At 40.5% G+C, this 15,292-nt stretch overlaps 1 protein-coding gene across 1 annotated transcript; it reads left to right on the top strand.

Annotated features, from left to right (window-relative positions):
• Positions 1-10,929: 10,929 nt before the first annotated feature.
• On the top strand, positions 10,930-14,292 carry PCDHB2 (protocadherin beta 2). Its single transcript, XM_072826201.1, has one exon. It carries the CDS (start codon positions 11,155-11,157, stop codon positions 13,570-13,572), a length of 2,418 nt encoding a protein of 805 aa, XP_072682302.1. The 5' UTR covers positions 10,930-11,154; the 3' UTR covers positions 13,573-14,292.
• Positions 14,293-15,292: the final 1,000 nt, after the last annotated feature.

The raw sequence follows: 15,292 nt of genomic DNA on the forward strand, positions 1-15,292 counted from the left end.
CATATATATGTATATGAGGGTCGTGGGCTGGATCCCACGACCCTAAGCTCATGATCTGTGCTGAAATTAAGAGTTGGGCGCTGAGCCAACTGAGCCACCCAGGCGCCCCATTTTCATCTTTTTTTTAGGAACCTCTATCCTATTTTCCACAGTGGCAGTACCAATTTACATTCCCACGAACACTGCACATGGGTTCCCCTTTAGGAGTCATTTAGGCTTACATTTGTTTGAAGGAGCAAACAGGACTATAGATAAGTTACTGTTTATGTAATATTACTGCTAATAATTGTTAGCATTTATGAAACACTGTGATGTTCCAAGCCCTAGGCTGAACATTTCATAAGCACTGTTTCACTGAGGTCCCTGGATGGCTCAGTCTATAGAGCATGCAATTCTTGATCTCGGGGTCTTGAGTTCAAGCCTTATGCTGGGCATTGAACCTGCTTAAAATAATTCTCACAACTTCATGAAGTAGAGAACAGTATTATAGCCGCTTTTTTTTCACATGAGGAAACTGAAGTTTAGAGAGATTAAGTAATTTTCTTAATATAAAATATGTGAAGTAGTAAAGCCAGGACTTTATTATGAGTCCTTTGACATAAAAGCCCATACTCTTAATCACCACTTTAAAAAATGATGTTTTTACACAACAAACCACCCACACGTGCACACATTCAAGCTGCAGGACTGTCCTTTAAATTGGGTATTGGTTACCAGGACCAAATTCAAATTGGAAAACAGGGTCATCTCTAGTCTTTTAGTTCTCCAACAGCTACACATCGTGCAAGGCTCTGTGCTGTTGACTTGCTGAAAGACTGCGCATTTCACATACCCAGCTTTTGAGAAAATCTCATTTCTCGCAAAATCACAAGTATTTCACCTATAGTAGAAAATAATTTCAATGGGTTTGTGTTTAAGTTGATACCATAAAATGCAACTAGCTCAAACTTCACCTCCTCTGGGAATCTTTCCTGATACCTCATTTCTGTTCCCACTTAAATTGCCCTTTTGAGAAGTTATAGTGCCTGTGTAAATTTCTCTTCGCACCTACCTCCCACTATTGTAAATGTCTCTTTACCTTCTAGGCTGTAATGTCGTGGGGTGTAGGCACCAGGCTTTATTCAATTTTATGTCCCCAATACCACTCACAGGACTTGAATATAATCTCAAACAAACAGCTGCTGATGAAATAATAAATTCAACAGATGCGTGACCAAATGGGTGACCCGTCTGAAATGTCAGAAATCCAGCTCAAGTTACTCTCGACAGAAATTGCACAGCTATGATAATATAGTAAAATAATCGATAATTAGAAATGTGATCATAAAACCATACACAAATTATCAAATGTTTTTGTCCACACTGGTCAAATCAAAAATCGGAGAAGTAATACGAAGAAGTGATTTAAGAACCTTGCCACCAGGGATCCCTGGGTGGCGCAGCGGTTTGGCGCCTGCCTTTGGCCCAGGGCGCGATCCTGGAGACCCGGGATCGAATCCCACGTCGGGCTCCCGGTGCATGGAGCCTGCTTCTCCCTCTGCCTGTGTCTCTGCCTCTCTCTCTCTCTGTCTCTGTGACTATCATAAATAAATAAAAATTAAAAAAAAAAAAAAAAAAAGAACCTTGCCACCAAACGACGTGGCGATGAACAGATTTTGACAGTTTCTGATGGAAAGCGCTGTGAATGCCAGGTTTTCAGTACAGACGCCTGGTGGTGCTACAGGCTAAAGAGTAGGAGGAGGAGCCTGGCATTTCCGCAGACTCCATCTTAGAAAAGACAAAATCTGAAAGGCACTGGAGGCTTGGACGCGGCTTGGGGAAGCGTCGGCTGGAACCTCAGATTTCAGACTCTTCTTCAACTGGATGAGGACTAGACGTACGGTGACGTTATTTCTCTAACAAGACTTCGCAAGGCTTTTTTTTTTTTTTTGGTTAAAGACAACGTACTCAGAGGATGTGCAGGAAATTGTGCGGGAGAAAATCTGGCAGAAAAAGCAAGTGGTGAGTTTTGCTTCTCTTCCTGTGCGTATTGCAGGCGGCCTCGCAAAAAGAGGGCGGCTCTTAATGGCTAGAGGGCCCCGAGATTTGGCGCCGGCTGCGGGAAGGGAAGGGTCGGTGTACCTGTGGGACGACAGAGGGGAGCAGGGTGGTTTCCAAACTGATCCAAGAATGTTTTAGATACACCTAAAGAACAGGCTTTTCTCCGGAGTAGGAAACCAGACCTGTAGGACCTCGGCTTCCAAGTATCACCTTTAACTCTATTTTGGCTTTCTGAGAAAAAGGTATGAGTCCAAGATGATCCCTCTTTGAAAAATTCTTCCGAACATTGCAGAATGTGCACCGGGGACATGCATGATGAGATTTAGGTGACTTTTCTGTCATTGGAAACAACACCATCAGTTCAATGTCCATTCTCACAGTAAAGTGTGAAGCAATAGTGGGGTAAGTAATTTGCTCATTCGTTGGGAAAAAAAAAATCACTGGATGAAGAACAACCCAAGGTAAGTTTAACTGTTGCAGAAAGGAGTGGTAGATATCAGCAAGAGTGTGGGACCTCCTAGGGCCAAATGGTGACAACCAGTGACAATCCTTCAGATGCATGCCCCTGGGCAACCTGGTTGTGAGAAGTCTGCTGAAGATTTAGTCTTAGTAAAAAATTAAGAAACGGCTCGCTGAATTCTCCAGGCTCACTAAATCCTCCAGTATCTGGAAAGTACTCACCAAACATTTTAATTACTGCTCATATCTGTGCATTATAAACATGTACTGCAAGAAAATTACCAGGCAATTTCAGGGCTACATGGCAAATGCTCAGGAAATTCACAGCAGAAATACTTTCAGAAATCTTTCTCCCTGTGAAAAGTGTTGGATGACACTCCGGTTGGATGACAATTCCATAGAATTGGTCATGTTGACATTTCCCTGCTCATCCTGAAAAACTTCCAGAAACAGACTTCACCCCTTTAAGGATCATAATCTAAACACTCTGGACTAAAAAGAAAATGACTCGATCTTTCCTTCCAGAATTTTTTTCCCCCATTAAACATTAAAAATATTCCCTACACTACCAACCTAATGCAGGACAGAGAGAAGAGAGATACATGCAGGCAACATCACTTCATCTTAAATGAAATTAAGTTCTTTGAAGCTGAAAACAAGACATCAGCTATCATCCTTGGTATTCTTGCTTTTGGGCCTTGGATAAAAAGTAGAAGAAAACATTCCTTTTCGGGGATACCTGGGTGGCTCAGCGGTTTAGCGCCTGCCTTTGGCCCAGGGCTCGATCCTGGAGTCCTGGGATTGAGTCCCACGTCGGGCTCCCAGCATGGAGCCTGCTTCTCCCTCCTCCTGTGTCTCTGTCTCTTTTTCTCTCTCTCTCTGTGTCTATCATAAATAAAAATAAATAAATAAATCTTAAAAAAAGAAAACATTCCTTTTCTGAATAGCATAGCTGTTTTATGGCTCTACCTTTAGTAGTGTTTTCTTTTCTTTTGAAGCATAGCTAATGCTCATTTATGGTCAACAAGTACTGATGATTTAGTTATTTTTATCTTTTTATTTACCTCACAAAGGTCTTGGTTTAGAAGCCAGTAGCCTGGGACGCCTGGGTAGCCCAGTGGTTAAGTGTCTGCCTTTGGTTCAGGATCCCGGGAGTCCTGGGATTGAGTCCCACATTGGGCTCCCTGCATGGAGCCTGCTTCTCCCTCTGCCTGTGTCTCTGCCTCTCTCTCTCTCTCTCTCTCTCTCTCTCATGAATAAATAAATAAAATATTTTTTTAAAAAAAAGAAGCCAGTAACCTTTTTATTAAGTACAGAAAAAGAATGCATTGTTTTCTCCAAAGGCCTAAATTCCTTTGATCTTTCATAAAGGTAAGTTACCCCTAAAACTTTGTGTGGACTATCCTAGGAGGTATCCAATGCTTGACAAGGAAACTCATCCCAATGTATCCATAAAATGATAGTCTTCGAGAGAGAAGTCTTCTCAGGGAAGGCCAGACTATGTGTTTTGTCATTTTTTGTTTTTCTCGATATTTCATAGATGATGGCCCATAAACTGCGATAGTCTTCTTTTCAGCCAGACTGCTGTCCATCTACCAAATTCAAATAACTATTTATTTGATTACTATTACATAGTTTTTACTTGTTTGTTTATTTAAAAGATTTTATTTATTTATTCATGAGAGACAGAGAGAGGGGGGGAGAAGCATAGGTAGAGGGAGAAGCAGGCTCCCTGCAATGAGTCCAATGCAGGACTTGATCCTGGACCCCCAGGATCACGCCCTGAGCCAAAGGCAGTTGCTTAACCACTGAGCCACCCAGGAGTCCCTACTTCTTATTTTATTTTATTTATTTTTATTTTTTTATTTTTTTTCTACTTCTTATTTTAAATAGTCATTTTATTTTCATGACATTGATGAGACAAAATCAAATACAGATATAAAACCACAGGGGAAAAAAGTAATTGATAGAAATAAATGTCTCTTTCATTATTTAAGGTGTAAATCACTGAGTTGCTATGTAGCTTATTTATTACTATGCTAAATTTGTATGTATTAATTTTTGCTAAGTTTTCCTGTTAACCTCAAAAATCATTCATACTTTAGTGATTAATATCTCAGCATCTCCAATACATTAAAAGGAAATCCATTTAACATGGAGTGGCAAAACAATCTCATCTTTCTTCTCTTTACATCAATGTTTAATACTCTCTGATATAGTTTAGAATAATCAAAGGCAGAGGATACAAAAGCATGAGATGCCTCAAATGAGATATAATTGTTGATTTTTTATGTATATGAATAGTTAATGAGAAAATAAAGATATACATTATTCAATACACTGGATAATAATAGCTATATTACATAAATGTGAAATATCTGATATTTCCATTTGCCTTTCTAAATTTCCTTCTTTCTGTGGAATTTGAAAAACTAAAAGGCCAGATGATGACACTGCAGATTTAGATGGTAAAGCAACCCAACTGCATATATAGTACTGTATACTCCATATTACACTCCCCTGACTTTGAGAGTTGTACTGGAAGCCTGAGACTATGGTGGTATAAATACCAGAAAGAAATATTAGTGTGATAAAGCTTTGATTATGTAAAGTCATATTTGCTAAGGAGTTAGAAGGAATAATGGAATACATAAAGCCCAACCTAAGGCAAACTTTTATTCTATTTTACTTAGCATATACTAGAGGAAACCGAATTCCTGCAGAATTCTGTTCCAAAGGCACTGTAGAGTAGTTCCTTCATTGCTAATTTCACAGATATTTTGGGCCTGAGAGTGGAGAAGCTATTTGGTGGTAGTTGCGGGTGGAGGGAAGAATGAGGGGTAATTAATATTTCTAAAGATAAAAGCATTTTCAAACCAACAGACTCAGGATTTGTGACTAATAGAAATTAGGAGGTACCTGGGTGGCTCAGTTAGTTAAGCATCCAACTGTTGATTTTGACTCAGGTCATAATCTCAGGGTCGTGAGATTGAGCCTGACATTGGGCTTGTCCTGGGCTTCAAGCCTGCTTAAGATTCTCTTTCCCTCTGCCCCTCCTTGCTCTATGAATGAATGAATGAATGAATGAATAGAAATTGGATCCAGGGTTGGTGTAGAGACTAAGTGAGACATAGATGCTGAATTTTTAGTTGCTTAAGTACAATCCTTAGCATTTTTCCAAGTTGTGATTCATGGATATAAGTAATCATTCACCAGTGTGTTCTTGGACTTGGGAATGCTGCCAAAAATCCAATAGAGCATTCCCGTAGCAACAAAAGTCCATAAAGATGGTGGGACTTGGGTATAAATGGTAGTATTCATAAGTATACCTTGAATATCACGTCCCATGTCTACTCCTGACAACTGCCAGAACAACGATAGCAGGAAATATCCAGAACTGGAATGGCAAATTTCTCAGTGGAAAGAAATAGGTTGAATTTAATTTAATAATAACAATACTGATGGTCACCCTTTTGACCAGACCCAGGTCTGCACTGGTCTTTACCAGAAAAGTTATTGGTTGTCAGTTATTGGTTGCTCAGCTATATTATCAAGTGTTAATCTCAGAAGTCTTTCCTCCCTGTCTGCCACCTTTTTTTTTTTTTTTTTTTTTGGTCAGAGATTTGGATATAAAATATAATAGAGAAATATCCTTAAGGATTTTCTGGGCCACTAAAGACTTGATGAAAACCTCTGGTGAAACAGATATTGGTTTCTAAAAACTCATTAACAGAATACATAGATTCCAAGGCAATACTGAAGAACAGTGTGTATTCTGAGATCATCAGTCATGAAAGATTTTCTGGAAAATATACTGTCCTGATGTAAACAAAACAAAACAAAACAAAACAAAAAAACAACAGTCCACCCCTGGAGTGCCTGGGTGGCTCAGCGGGTTAGGTGTCCAAATCATAATCTCACCTCAGGTCTTGATCTCAGAGTCATGAGTTTGAGCTCTGTGTTGGGCTGCATGATGGGTGTGGAGCTTACTTAAAAAAAAGTCCATCCCTTTTAAGCAGGTCATTAATTATGAATTGCCTCCCAGGGCACTAGTTGGAGATCACAGTTGCTGTTTTCTTTTCTTTTTTTTTTTTTTACAGTTGCTGTTTTCTGTTTCAAGTCCAAACCAGAGGAAAAATAGAGATGTTTTGTCTTCGTAATACCACCTTCCCTACACCCTAAAATCTTAGGCAGAGATAGACATTAAAAAGATTAGTACACTTCTATTATCACTCCTGGAGATCTGGAGTTTCTCAAGCTGAAAATGAAACAATATAATTCTACTCATTTTCACCAAACTGTCTCTACACTTGCCAAGCAAAAGAATACAGCCTCAGTGAGCATGCACTCAGCAGCACACGTCACTGCCATAAATACTTAGAAAAATACCCAAGTAACTACTTGCTGTTGCTGCCCCAGTATATGTACCACTCCCTCAAAATGAATGTTTGCTCTGACATTTTTGAATTATAAAGCCCCAAGTATCAAGTTCTGCATAAGGGAAACAGCAGCTCTCTAGCTGAACAGTGTGAGTCAGAGTGTTTGATGACAATGGCAATTTATCCTTCATATTATACCCAATGCAGAAGGAGGTATATGATGTTCAAGGTGGCAGCAGTGAACAGAGACTACGTCTGGAAGGCCTTCATGTGGTATCAGTTACTGATGGGCTTGAATCTCAGTCTGTTTAACATGAAAGCCCAGGATAGGGAAGTGTACACCACCAAGTTTCTGAGTGATAGCAGTCTAGCCAATCACAGACTTTAAGGTTACAGTCAAGGACACTGAAATGCCACCATGTACTCCATGTTCAGACTATAATTTGTTGCTGGTCAGTTGTTTCTTTAACCTCTACTGGCTACATTTTGACAGGCCCCAGGAAGGATTTTAGACTCTTGCCTTAGCATCTACCTCATCATTACTATCGTCTCAGTATTCTGCTATTTTGTCTGTCTGTTCCTTTTCATGGTGAATGTTCAAATAAGTACCCCAGTGTGATAATACATATTAATAATTTTATTTTCTCATTTTCAAACATTTCCTTATATATACTTAGCACATTTAAATTGATTATACTTTGTATTTTGTAGTCAGATTCTCAGGTTATGAAAACACATAAAACATATACATATATGCATATTGTGTATCTGTAGGAAAGATCATACATTGGATTGGTCAGAATCCAATATATACTCAAAGCAGGCTAGAACCTTTGGCAATGTGTGGTCAAGAATTCTTTCAAGGTAACAGATTGTACTAATAGACTATGATGATTCTCATGAAACAAAAAATGCCAAGATTCTTATGCAGGTGTCCCTTTCCAAACCATTAATTGCATATTCATTCTGGGGAAAGCAAATATCATCTTAATTTCCTCTTCTTGAGTCACCCTTATTTTAAAATCCTGCTTGCCTGAGCTTTGTGAAATATATATCTTGATAGATTATGGAAAACTTAGTTGTTTGTAACCTTAATAGAGTCAAAAGCAAACTAAGTGTTACCACAGGCCCATAATTTCCACCTTAAGATAAGTGCCAGAATACTCCCCTATGAAATGAATTAAAATTTTTTGATTATTATAATATTAATAAAAACATAATCATGAAAGGAAGAAAATAATATCAAAATACAAGTAGGCATTTATTGTCCACCATTTTTTTACCCAATTACAAAAGACAAATGAGAGTTTAAAAAAGTGTTATGCCATTATTACATTTAATAAATCCTCCATTCCAGTTTTCTGGAAATACAGAGGATAGAGGAACAGGTTAAATGACACCACAAGGAAAAGATCAGACAAATTCAGAATGTAGAACGTCCTACAAGACAACAGGTCTAGATACTTTAAAGAATTCAGTATTATAGGGCAGCCTGGGTGGCTCAGTGGCTTAATGCCACCTTCAGCCCAGGGCATGATCCTGGAGACTCGGGATGGAGTCCCGTATCGGGCTCCCTGTGTGAGCCTGTTTCTTTCTCTGCCTGTGTCTCTGCCTCTCTCTGTGTGTCTCTCATAAATAAAATCTTTTTTTTTTTAAAGAATTCAGTATTATAAAAGACGGGACTGTTCTAGAATAAATAGATGAATACCCAATACAATCATGCAACTTGGTTAAAAAATTAATTTCCTAAGACATTATTTATAACAAGTGGTTAAAAAGTACATTTGTAAAAGGAACTCAGGAGTGCATATGAATTCTTATCAAAATTGAAGAAAATTGAGGAATAATAATGGAAAAATAATGAGATGGAATAGGGACTGGATTTTTAGATAATATTATGGAATCACTGTTAATTTTGTTAAGTCTGCTAGTAGGATCATGACTGTAGGATAATGTCCTTATACCTAGGAGATGCCTGATGAAAAATTTAGAGGTGAAGTGTTATGATATCTTCAAAGTCACTTTCAAATGGCTCAGCAAGTAATGGGTATTTGTGTGTAGAATAAACAAATATATAGATAGAATAAATATGGTGAAAAATAAGTTTTAAATTTGGATGGAGGGTAGAGTTATGTTTGTATAATTTTCTAACCTTTCTATACATTTGAAACATTTCTCATACAAATATTTTTTTTCAGAGTGAGAGAGAGTGCATAAGTGGGGGAGAGAGACAAAGGGAAAGGGAGAGAGAAAACTTAAGCAGCCTTCACATCCAGCATGGAGCCTGACAGGGGTCTCCATTCACTATGAGATCACAACCTGAACCTAAATCAAGAGTCAGAAACAACCAACTGAGCCACCCAGGTGCCCCCTAATATTTAATAGACTTAATTTTTTAGAGCAGTTTTAGATTTTGCAGAAAATTGAGCAAATAGTATAAAGAGTTACCATATACCCACTCTCTTGTGCTCATAGTGTTCCCTAGTATTAACATCTTGCATTAGTGCGGTACATTTATTACAATTAATGAACCAATATTGATCCATTATTACTTTTTTTTTAAGATTTTTTATTTTTTATTTATTCATGATAGACATAGAGAGAGAGAGGGAGAGACACAGGCAGAGGGAGAAGCAGGCTCCATGCAGGGAGCCCAACGTGGGACTCCATCCCGGGACTCCAGGATCACGCCGTGGGCCAGAGGCAGGCGCTAAACCGCTGAGCCACCCATGGATCCCCTGGTCCATTATTATTAACTAGGGTCTGTCATTTATATTACGGTTCATTCTTTGTGTTTTATGGATTTTGACAAATGCATAATGTCATGTATCCACCATTATGGTATCATAAAGAAAAGTTTCAATACCTCTCAGATCTCCTGTGTTTTACCTCTTAATTCACGTCCTCTTTCCAACTGGCAATTACTAATCTTCTTAGTGTATCTTTACTTTTGCCTTTTCCAGAATGTCATGTAGTTGCAGTAGTGGAGTATGTGTCTTTCCAGACTGATTTCTTTCACTAAGCAACATGCACTTAAATTTCCTCCATGTCTTTTTTTGGTTGAAACTCACTTCTTTTTATCAAATATTTTAAATACAAAAAAACTTTAAACACCTAACAACAGATTGCAACATATATATCTTGTTTGTCACCTGATTTAACAAATTATCTCTAAAAAGACATTTTTAAAAGATAACAGGAAAATTCAATACTTAATGAATCTTTGATATTATGAAATTATTAGCATATCTAGATGTGATGACTGATTTGAGGTTATACAAAAAATGCTCTTACCTGTTAGAAAAGAAAAAGGAAAACATTGATACATTCACATGAATAAATTTTTTAGCTACCGTTGGAGATTTTCATGTGGCCCAAATGTGTCAAATTTCAGGGATATGTGAAGTGAGTGGTACAAGAGAAATATGAGCAAGAACAATATTTGTTATCTGAATGCTGTGCTTTTCCTGAGTTTATATAGTTTTTGGTTTCTTTTGAGTGCGAGGATGGTAACCTAACCATTACCCAGACGCACACCTGCCCAACCTCTAAATAAAAAATGGGAACTGCCTACTCAAAGCAGTGTACCAGTTGATGTGTACCAATTTTATTTTATTTTTATTTTATTTTTTATTATTTTATTTTTATTTTTTATTATTTTATTTATTTTTAAAAAATAATTTATTTATTCATGAGACACACACACACACAGAGGCAGAGACACAGGCAGAGGGAGAAGCAGGCTCCATGCAGGGAACCCAATGTGGGACCGGATTCTGGATCTCTAGGACCGACCATGCCCTGGAATGAAGGCGGCGCTAAACCGCTGAGCCATGGGGGCTACCCTGTTTACCAATTTTTTAAAAGCTCCTTCTATCTGTGAGGAAACTGGAATGGAAATTGGTCAATGCTTGCTTGCCATGGTCATTAAGGATGCAATAAAAGAAGTCTTTGGAAACGCAGATAAGACTTTGAGACACTACATGAAAATATTCCGTTCGGATTGCCATCTGTCTGAAAGAACGGATTAGGATTTTCTTAATGTTTTGGGTAAAATAAACCCTCGGAAAGGACGCGGGGTGGCGCTGCAGCATTAAAAGTAGAACGAAGAAACCTTCCAGCTCCTGTTCCTTAGCCGGAGGCTCTGCTGAAGAAACCGGCAGGAAGGGGAGGCTTTCTAAGGTGGTTGCTCGGGAAATCAGGATCCTATGCGTCTCCACTTATCCCAGTAACTGCGAGATAGAAGGAGATAGAATTGGCCACAACGCAAGGCGAAATGGGGTCATGTTTGCCGGGAGACCGGAAGCTGATGGAGGCTGGAGATGGAAAAGAACACTTTCTGAAACAAAGGCAAGTCTTGATATTCTTTGTTTTGCTGGGCGTAGCTCAGGCTGCTTCGGAGCCTAGGCACTACTCAGTGGCTGAGGAAATGGAAAGCGGCTCCTTTGTGGCCAATTTGTTAAAAGATCTGGGATTGGAGGTAAATGAACTAGCTGAACGGGGGGCTCGGGTGGTTTCCAAAGGGAAAAAAATGCGCTTGCACCTTGATAGGCAGACAGGGGATTTGTTGTTAAATGAGAAACTGGACCGGGAGGAGCTGTGTGGCCTTGTCGAGCCATGTGTGCTACCTTTCCAGGTGTTATTGGAAAATCCCTTGCAGTTTTTTCAGGCTGATCTACGGATTAGAGATATAAATGATCATTCCCCGGTTTTCCTAGACAAAGAAATAATTTTGAAAATTTCAGAAAGTATCACTCCCGGAACTACTTTCCTAATAGAACGTGCCCAGGACTTAGATGTAGGAAGCAACAGTCTCCAAAATTACACTCTCAGCCCCAATTCCCACTTCCACCTTAATTTACAAGACAGTCCCGAGGGCATATTACCACAGCTGGTGCTGGACAAAGCTCTGGATCGCGAGGAACGGGCTGAGATCAGGTTAACTCTCACAGCGCTAGATGGCGGACCTCCACCCAGATCTGGCACTGCCCTGGTTCGCATCGAAGTTTTAGATAGCAATGACAATGCCCCCGAGTTTACAAAGCTGTTCTATGAGGTGCAAGTCCTGGAAGACAGTCCCATTGGATTCCAAGTTGCCATGGTCTCTGCTAGAGATCTGGACATTGGAACCAATGGAGAAATATCTTACGTATTTTCCCAAGCCTCTGAAGAGATCCGCAAAACTTTTCAAATAAATGCCACGTCAGGAGAACTCTTTTTAACGCAGAAACTGGATTTCGAATCCATTCAGACTTATACATTAAATATTCAGGCAACAGACGGTGGTGGACTTTCTGGAAGTTGCGTGGTGTTTGTCCAAGTGATGGATTTGAATGACAACCCTCCGGAACTGACTATGTCAACATTTATCGATCACATCCCAGAAAACTTGCAGGAGACCATAACTGCTGTATTCAGCGTTTCAGATCCTGACTCGGGAGACAATGGAAGAATGGTTTGTTCCATTCAAGATGATCTTCCTTTCTTGCTTAAACCTTCTGTTGAGAATTTTTACACCCTGGTAACAAATGGGGCGCTGGACAGAGAGAGCCAGGCGGAGTACAACATCACCATCACCGTCAGTGACCTGGGGACCCCCAGGCTGAAAACCCAGCACAACATCACCGTGACGGTCTCCGACGTCAACGACAACGCCCCCGCCTTCAGCCAGACCACCTACACCCTGCGCGTCCGCGAGAACAACAGCCCCGCCCTGCACATCGGCACCGTGAGCGCCACCGACAGAGACGCGGGCGCCAACGCCCAGGTCACCTACTCGCTGCTGCCGCCCCGGGACCCGCACCTGCCGCTCGCCTCGCTGGTGTCCATCAACGCGGACAACGGGCAGCTGTTCGCGCTCAGGTCCCTGGACTACGAGGCGCTGCAGGCCTTCGAGGTCCGCGTGGGCGCGGCCGACCGCGGCTCGCCCGCGCTGAGCAGCCAGGCGCTGGTGCGCGTGCTGGTGCTGGACGACAACGACAACGCGCCCTTCGTGCTGTACCCGCTGCAGAACGGCTCTGCGCCCTGCACCGAGCTGGTGCCGCGGGCGGCCGAGGCGGGCTACCTGGTGACCAAGGTGGTGGCGGTGGACGGCGACTCGGGCCAGAACGCCTGGCTGTCGTTCCAGCTGCTCAAGGCCACGGAGCCCGGGCTGTTCGGCGTGTGGGCGCACAACGGCGAGGTGCGCACGGCCCGGCTGCTGAGCGAGCGCGACGCCGTCAGGCACAGGCTGCTGGTGCTGGTCAAGGACAATGGCGAGCCGCCGCTGTCGGCCAGCGTCACGCTGCACGTGCTGCTGGTGGACGGCTTCTCGCAGCCCTACCTGCCGCTGCCGGACGTGGCGGCGGCCGAGGCCCGGGCCGACCCGCTCACCGTCTACCTGGTCATCGCCTTGGCGTCCGTGTCGTCGCTCTTCCTGTGCTCGGCGCTGGCGTTCGTGGCGGTGCGGCTGTGCAGGAGGAGCGGGGCGGCGTCGGGGGGTGGCTGCGCGGTGCCCGAGGGCCACTTTCCGGGCCACCTGGTGGACGTCAGCGGCGCGGGGACCCTGTCCCAGAGCTACCAGTACGAGGTGTGTCTGGCGGGAGGGACTGGGACCAGCGAGTTCAAGTTCCTCAAGCCGATTGTGCCCAATTTCCTTGGTCTGGGTGAGGAGAGGGTTAGTGAAGCAAACCCGTTCAGGGATAGCTTTGAATAAAATTAAGTATTAATTAATAAGAGTCTACTGAGCCTAGTCTCAATTAATTTGTGGAAAATCTTTTTTACTGCCTTGGCTGTAAGGTTCTTTTTATTTGCTAAGTAGCTACCCTATTCCAATTTAGTGCACGTTACTGGGGTTTCTAAAGGGATTCGTTTGTGTTATAGGAATGCAAATTTTCTTTGTTTTCTTTTTGTTGATTAGTCTCCCTGTACTTAATTCAACTTGAATTATGAAAGTATATTTTGTATTTTCAGAAGTTTTTATTCTTTAAGTTAGAGCACCTTTTTCCAAACTCACCTTCCATAGTTCTTACGTAATTTTGCAGAACTTAAAATTTGAAACATTTTAACATTTATTCTTTTTCCAACCCAGGATCTTTGTGTTTGTATATTCTTTTAGACTGGAATAACTAGTATTACTGTTATTCTGTTAACCCACATTGGCTAAAACTATTAAGCTATGCATATTCATTAATAACAACGCAGTCTCTCACATTTTTCTAAATATGTACTTCCTTAAAGTGTTCATAAATGAAAATTAAGATTCATTAGAGATTGTGACAGCCTTGACTGTTGGATTGTACAAACCATTTACATCAAAAGTACTCAATAAATCAACCACTAATGTTCTTAAATGTAGTTAAATAATTAACATGTGTCTAGTTGTTTTCAAAGCCATGTAATTCTTCATGCTTTCTATTAAATTTTTTTCTTTAAATCTCTGTTCATTTCAATTCCCATTTAAAAATACCAGTTTTAGCAATTACAAACCACCTGTTTGTTAACTTTGAGCACGTCCTTAATATCCAAAAGATTTGAGGAAATAAATCCAAGTCTTTGTCCTTGACCCAATCTTAGAAACTTCAAATGTAGTTTGGCATTGCATTTTCCAAAAATTTTGGAGATTTTATGATTCCATTGGAAATAAGCCTGTGGGGAAAAGATTTATTGTAGTCTGGCCATTTTTTTTGCACTACCTCTGTTTTTCCCTTTTTAGTTTCCTAGGCTTTTCAGAGCATTTTTCTTTTTAGGTTCTTGAATATATTTCTCAATAACTCCCCATTTATTGTATGATTAGCACAATAATTGGAAGGTTATAGGTTCTTAATAACATTTTTGAATAAATTATTAAGGAAGAAGTGTCTTTATTTCACCCTGTGATATTTTGATATTTAAAGATACTAAGATACTTGTAGAACAAAATTTTGCTGGAATTCAGTGCTCTCTGATGAATAAGGAATTATATATATAATTTTTGGTTGTTAATTGAACTAATCACTGTTACTGAAAGATTATGGAGTTATCAGTCCCTGGTGTTTCTTTCCTTCAATGTATTTTTCCTTTATGTCTTCCTGCTTAATTTGAGTCTCCTCTCCTGCCTTCTAGCATAAGGAATATATATGGGAAATTGTGTTTTTTATTTTATAATTTAAATTTCTTTGTATAATTTCCTTTTTTAAAGGATTTTATTTATTTATTCATGAGAGACAGAGAGAGAGAGGCAGAGACATAGGCAGAGGGAGAAGCAGGCTCCACGCAAAGAGCCCTATATGGGACTGGATCCCAGGACTCCAGGATCACGCCCTGAGCCAAAGGCAGATGCTTAACCACTGCACCACTTAGGCATCCCTTTCATATGATTTCCTAAATGATTCATCCAACTTTCTTTATTTCTTGAAGTTCAATTTCAGATCCATACATTAAGACATATTTTTAAT

Source organism: Canis lupus, chromosome 5 (assembly GCF_048164855.1).
Source record: "Canis lupus baileyi chromosome 5, mCanLup2.hap1, whole genome shotgun sequence".
NCBI lineage: Eukaryota > Metazoa > Chordata > Mammalia > Carnivora > Canidae > Canis > Canis lupus.

What these genes read in the sequence shown, in the direction of transcription:
- PCDHB2 (XM_072826201.1), top strand. Translation starts at nt 11,155, where the DNA reads ATGGGGTCATGTTTGCCGGGAGACCGGAAGCTGATGGAGGCTGGAGAT.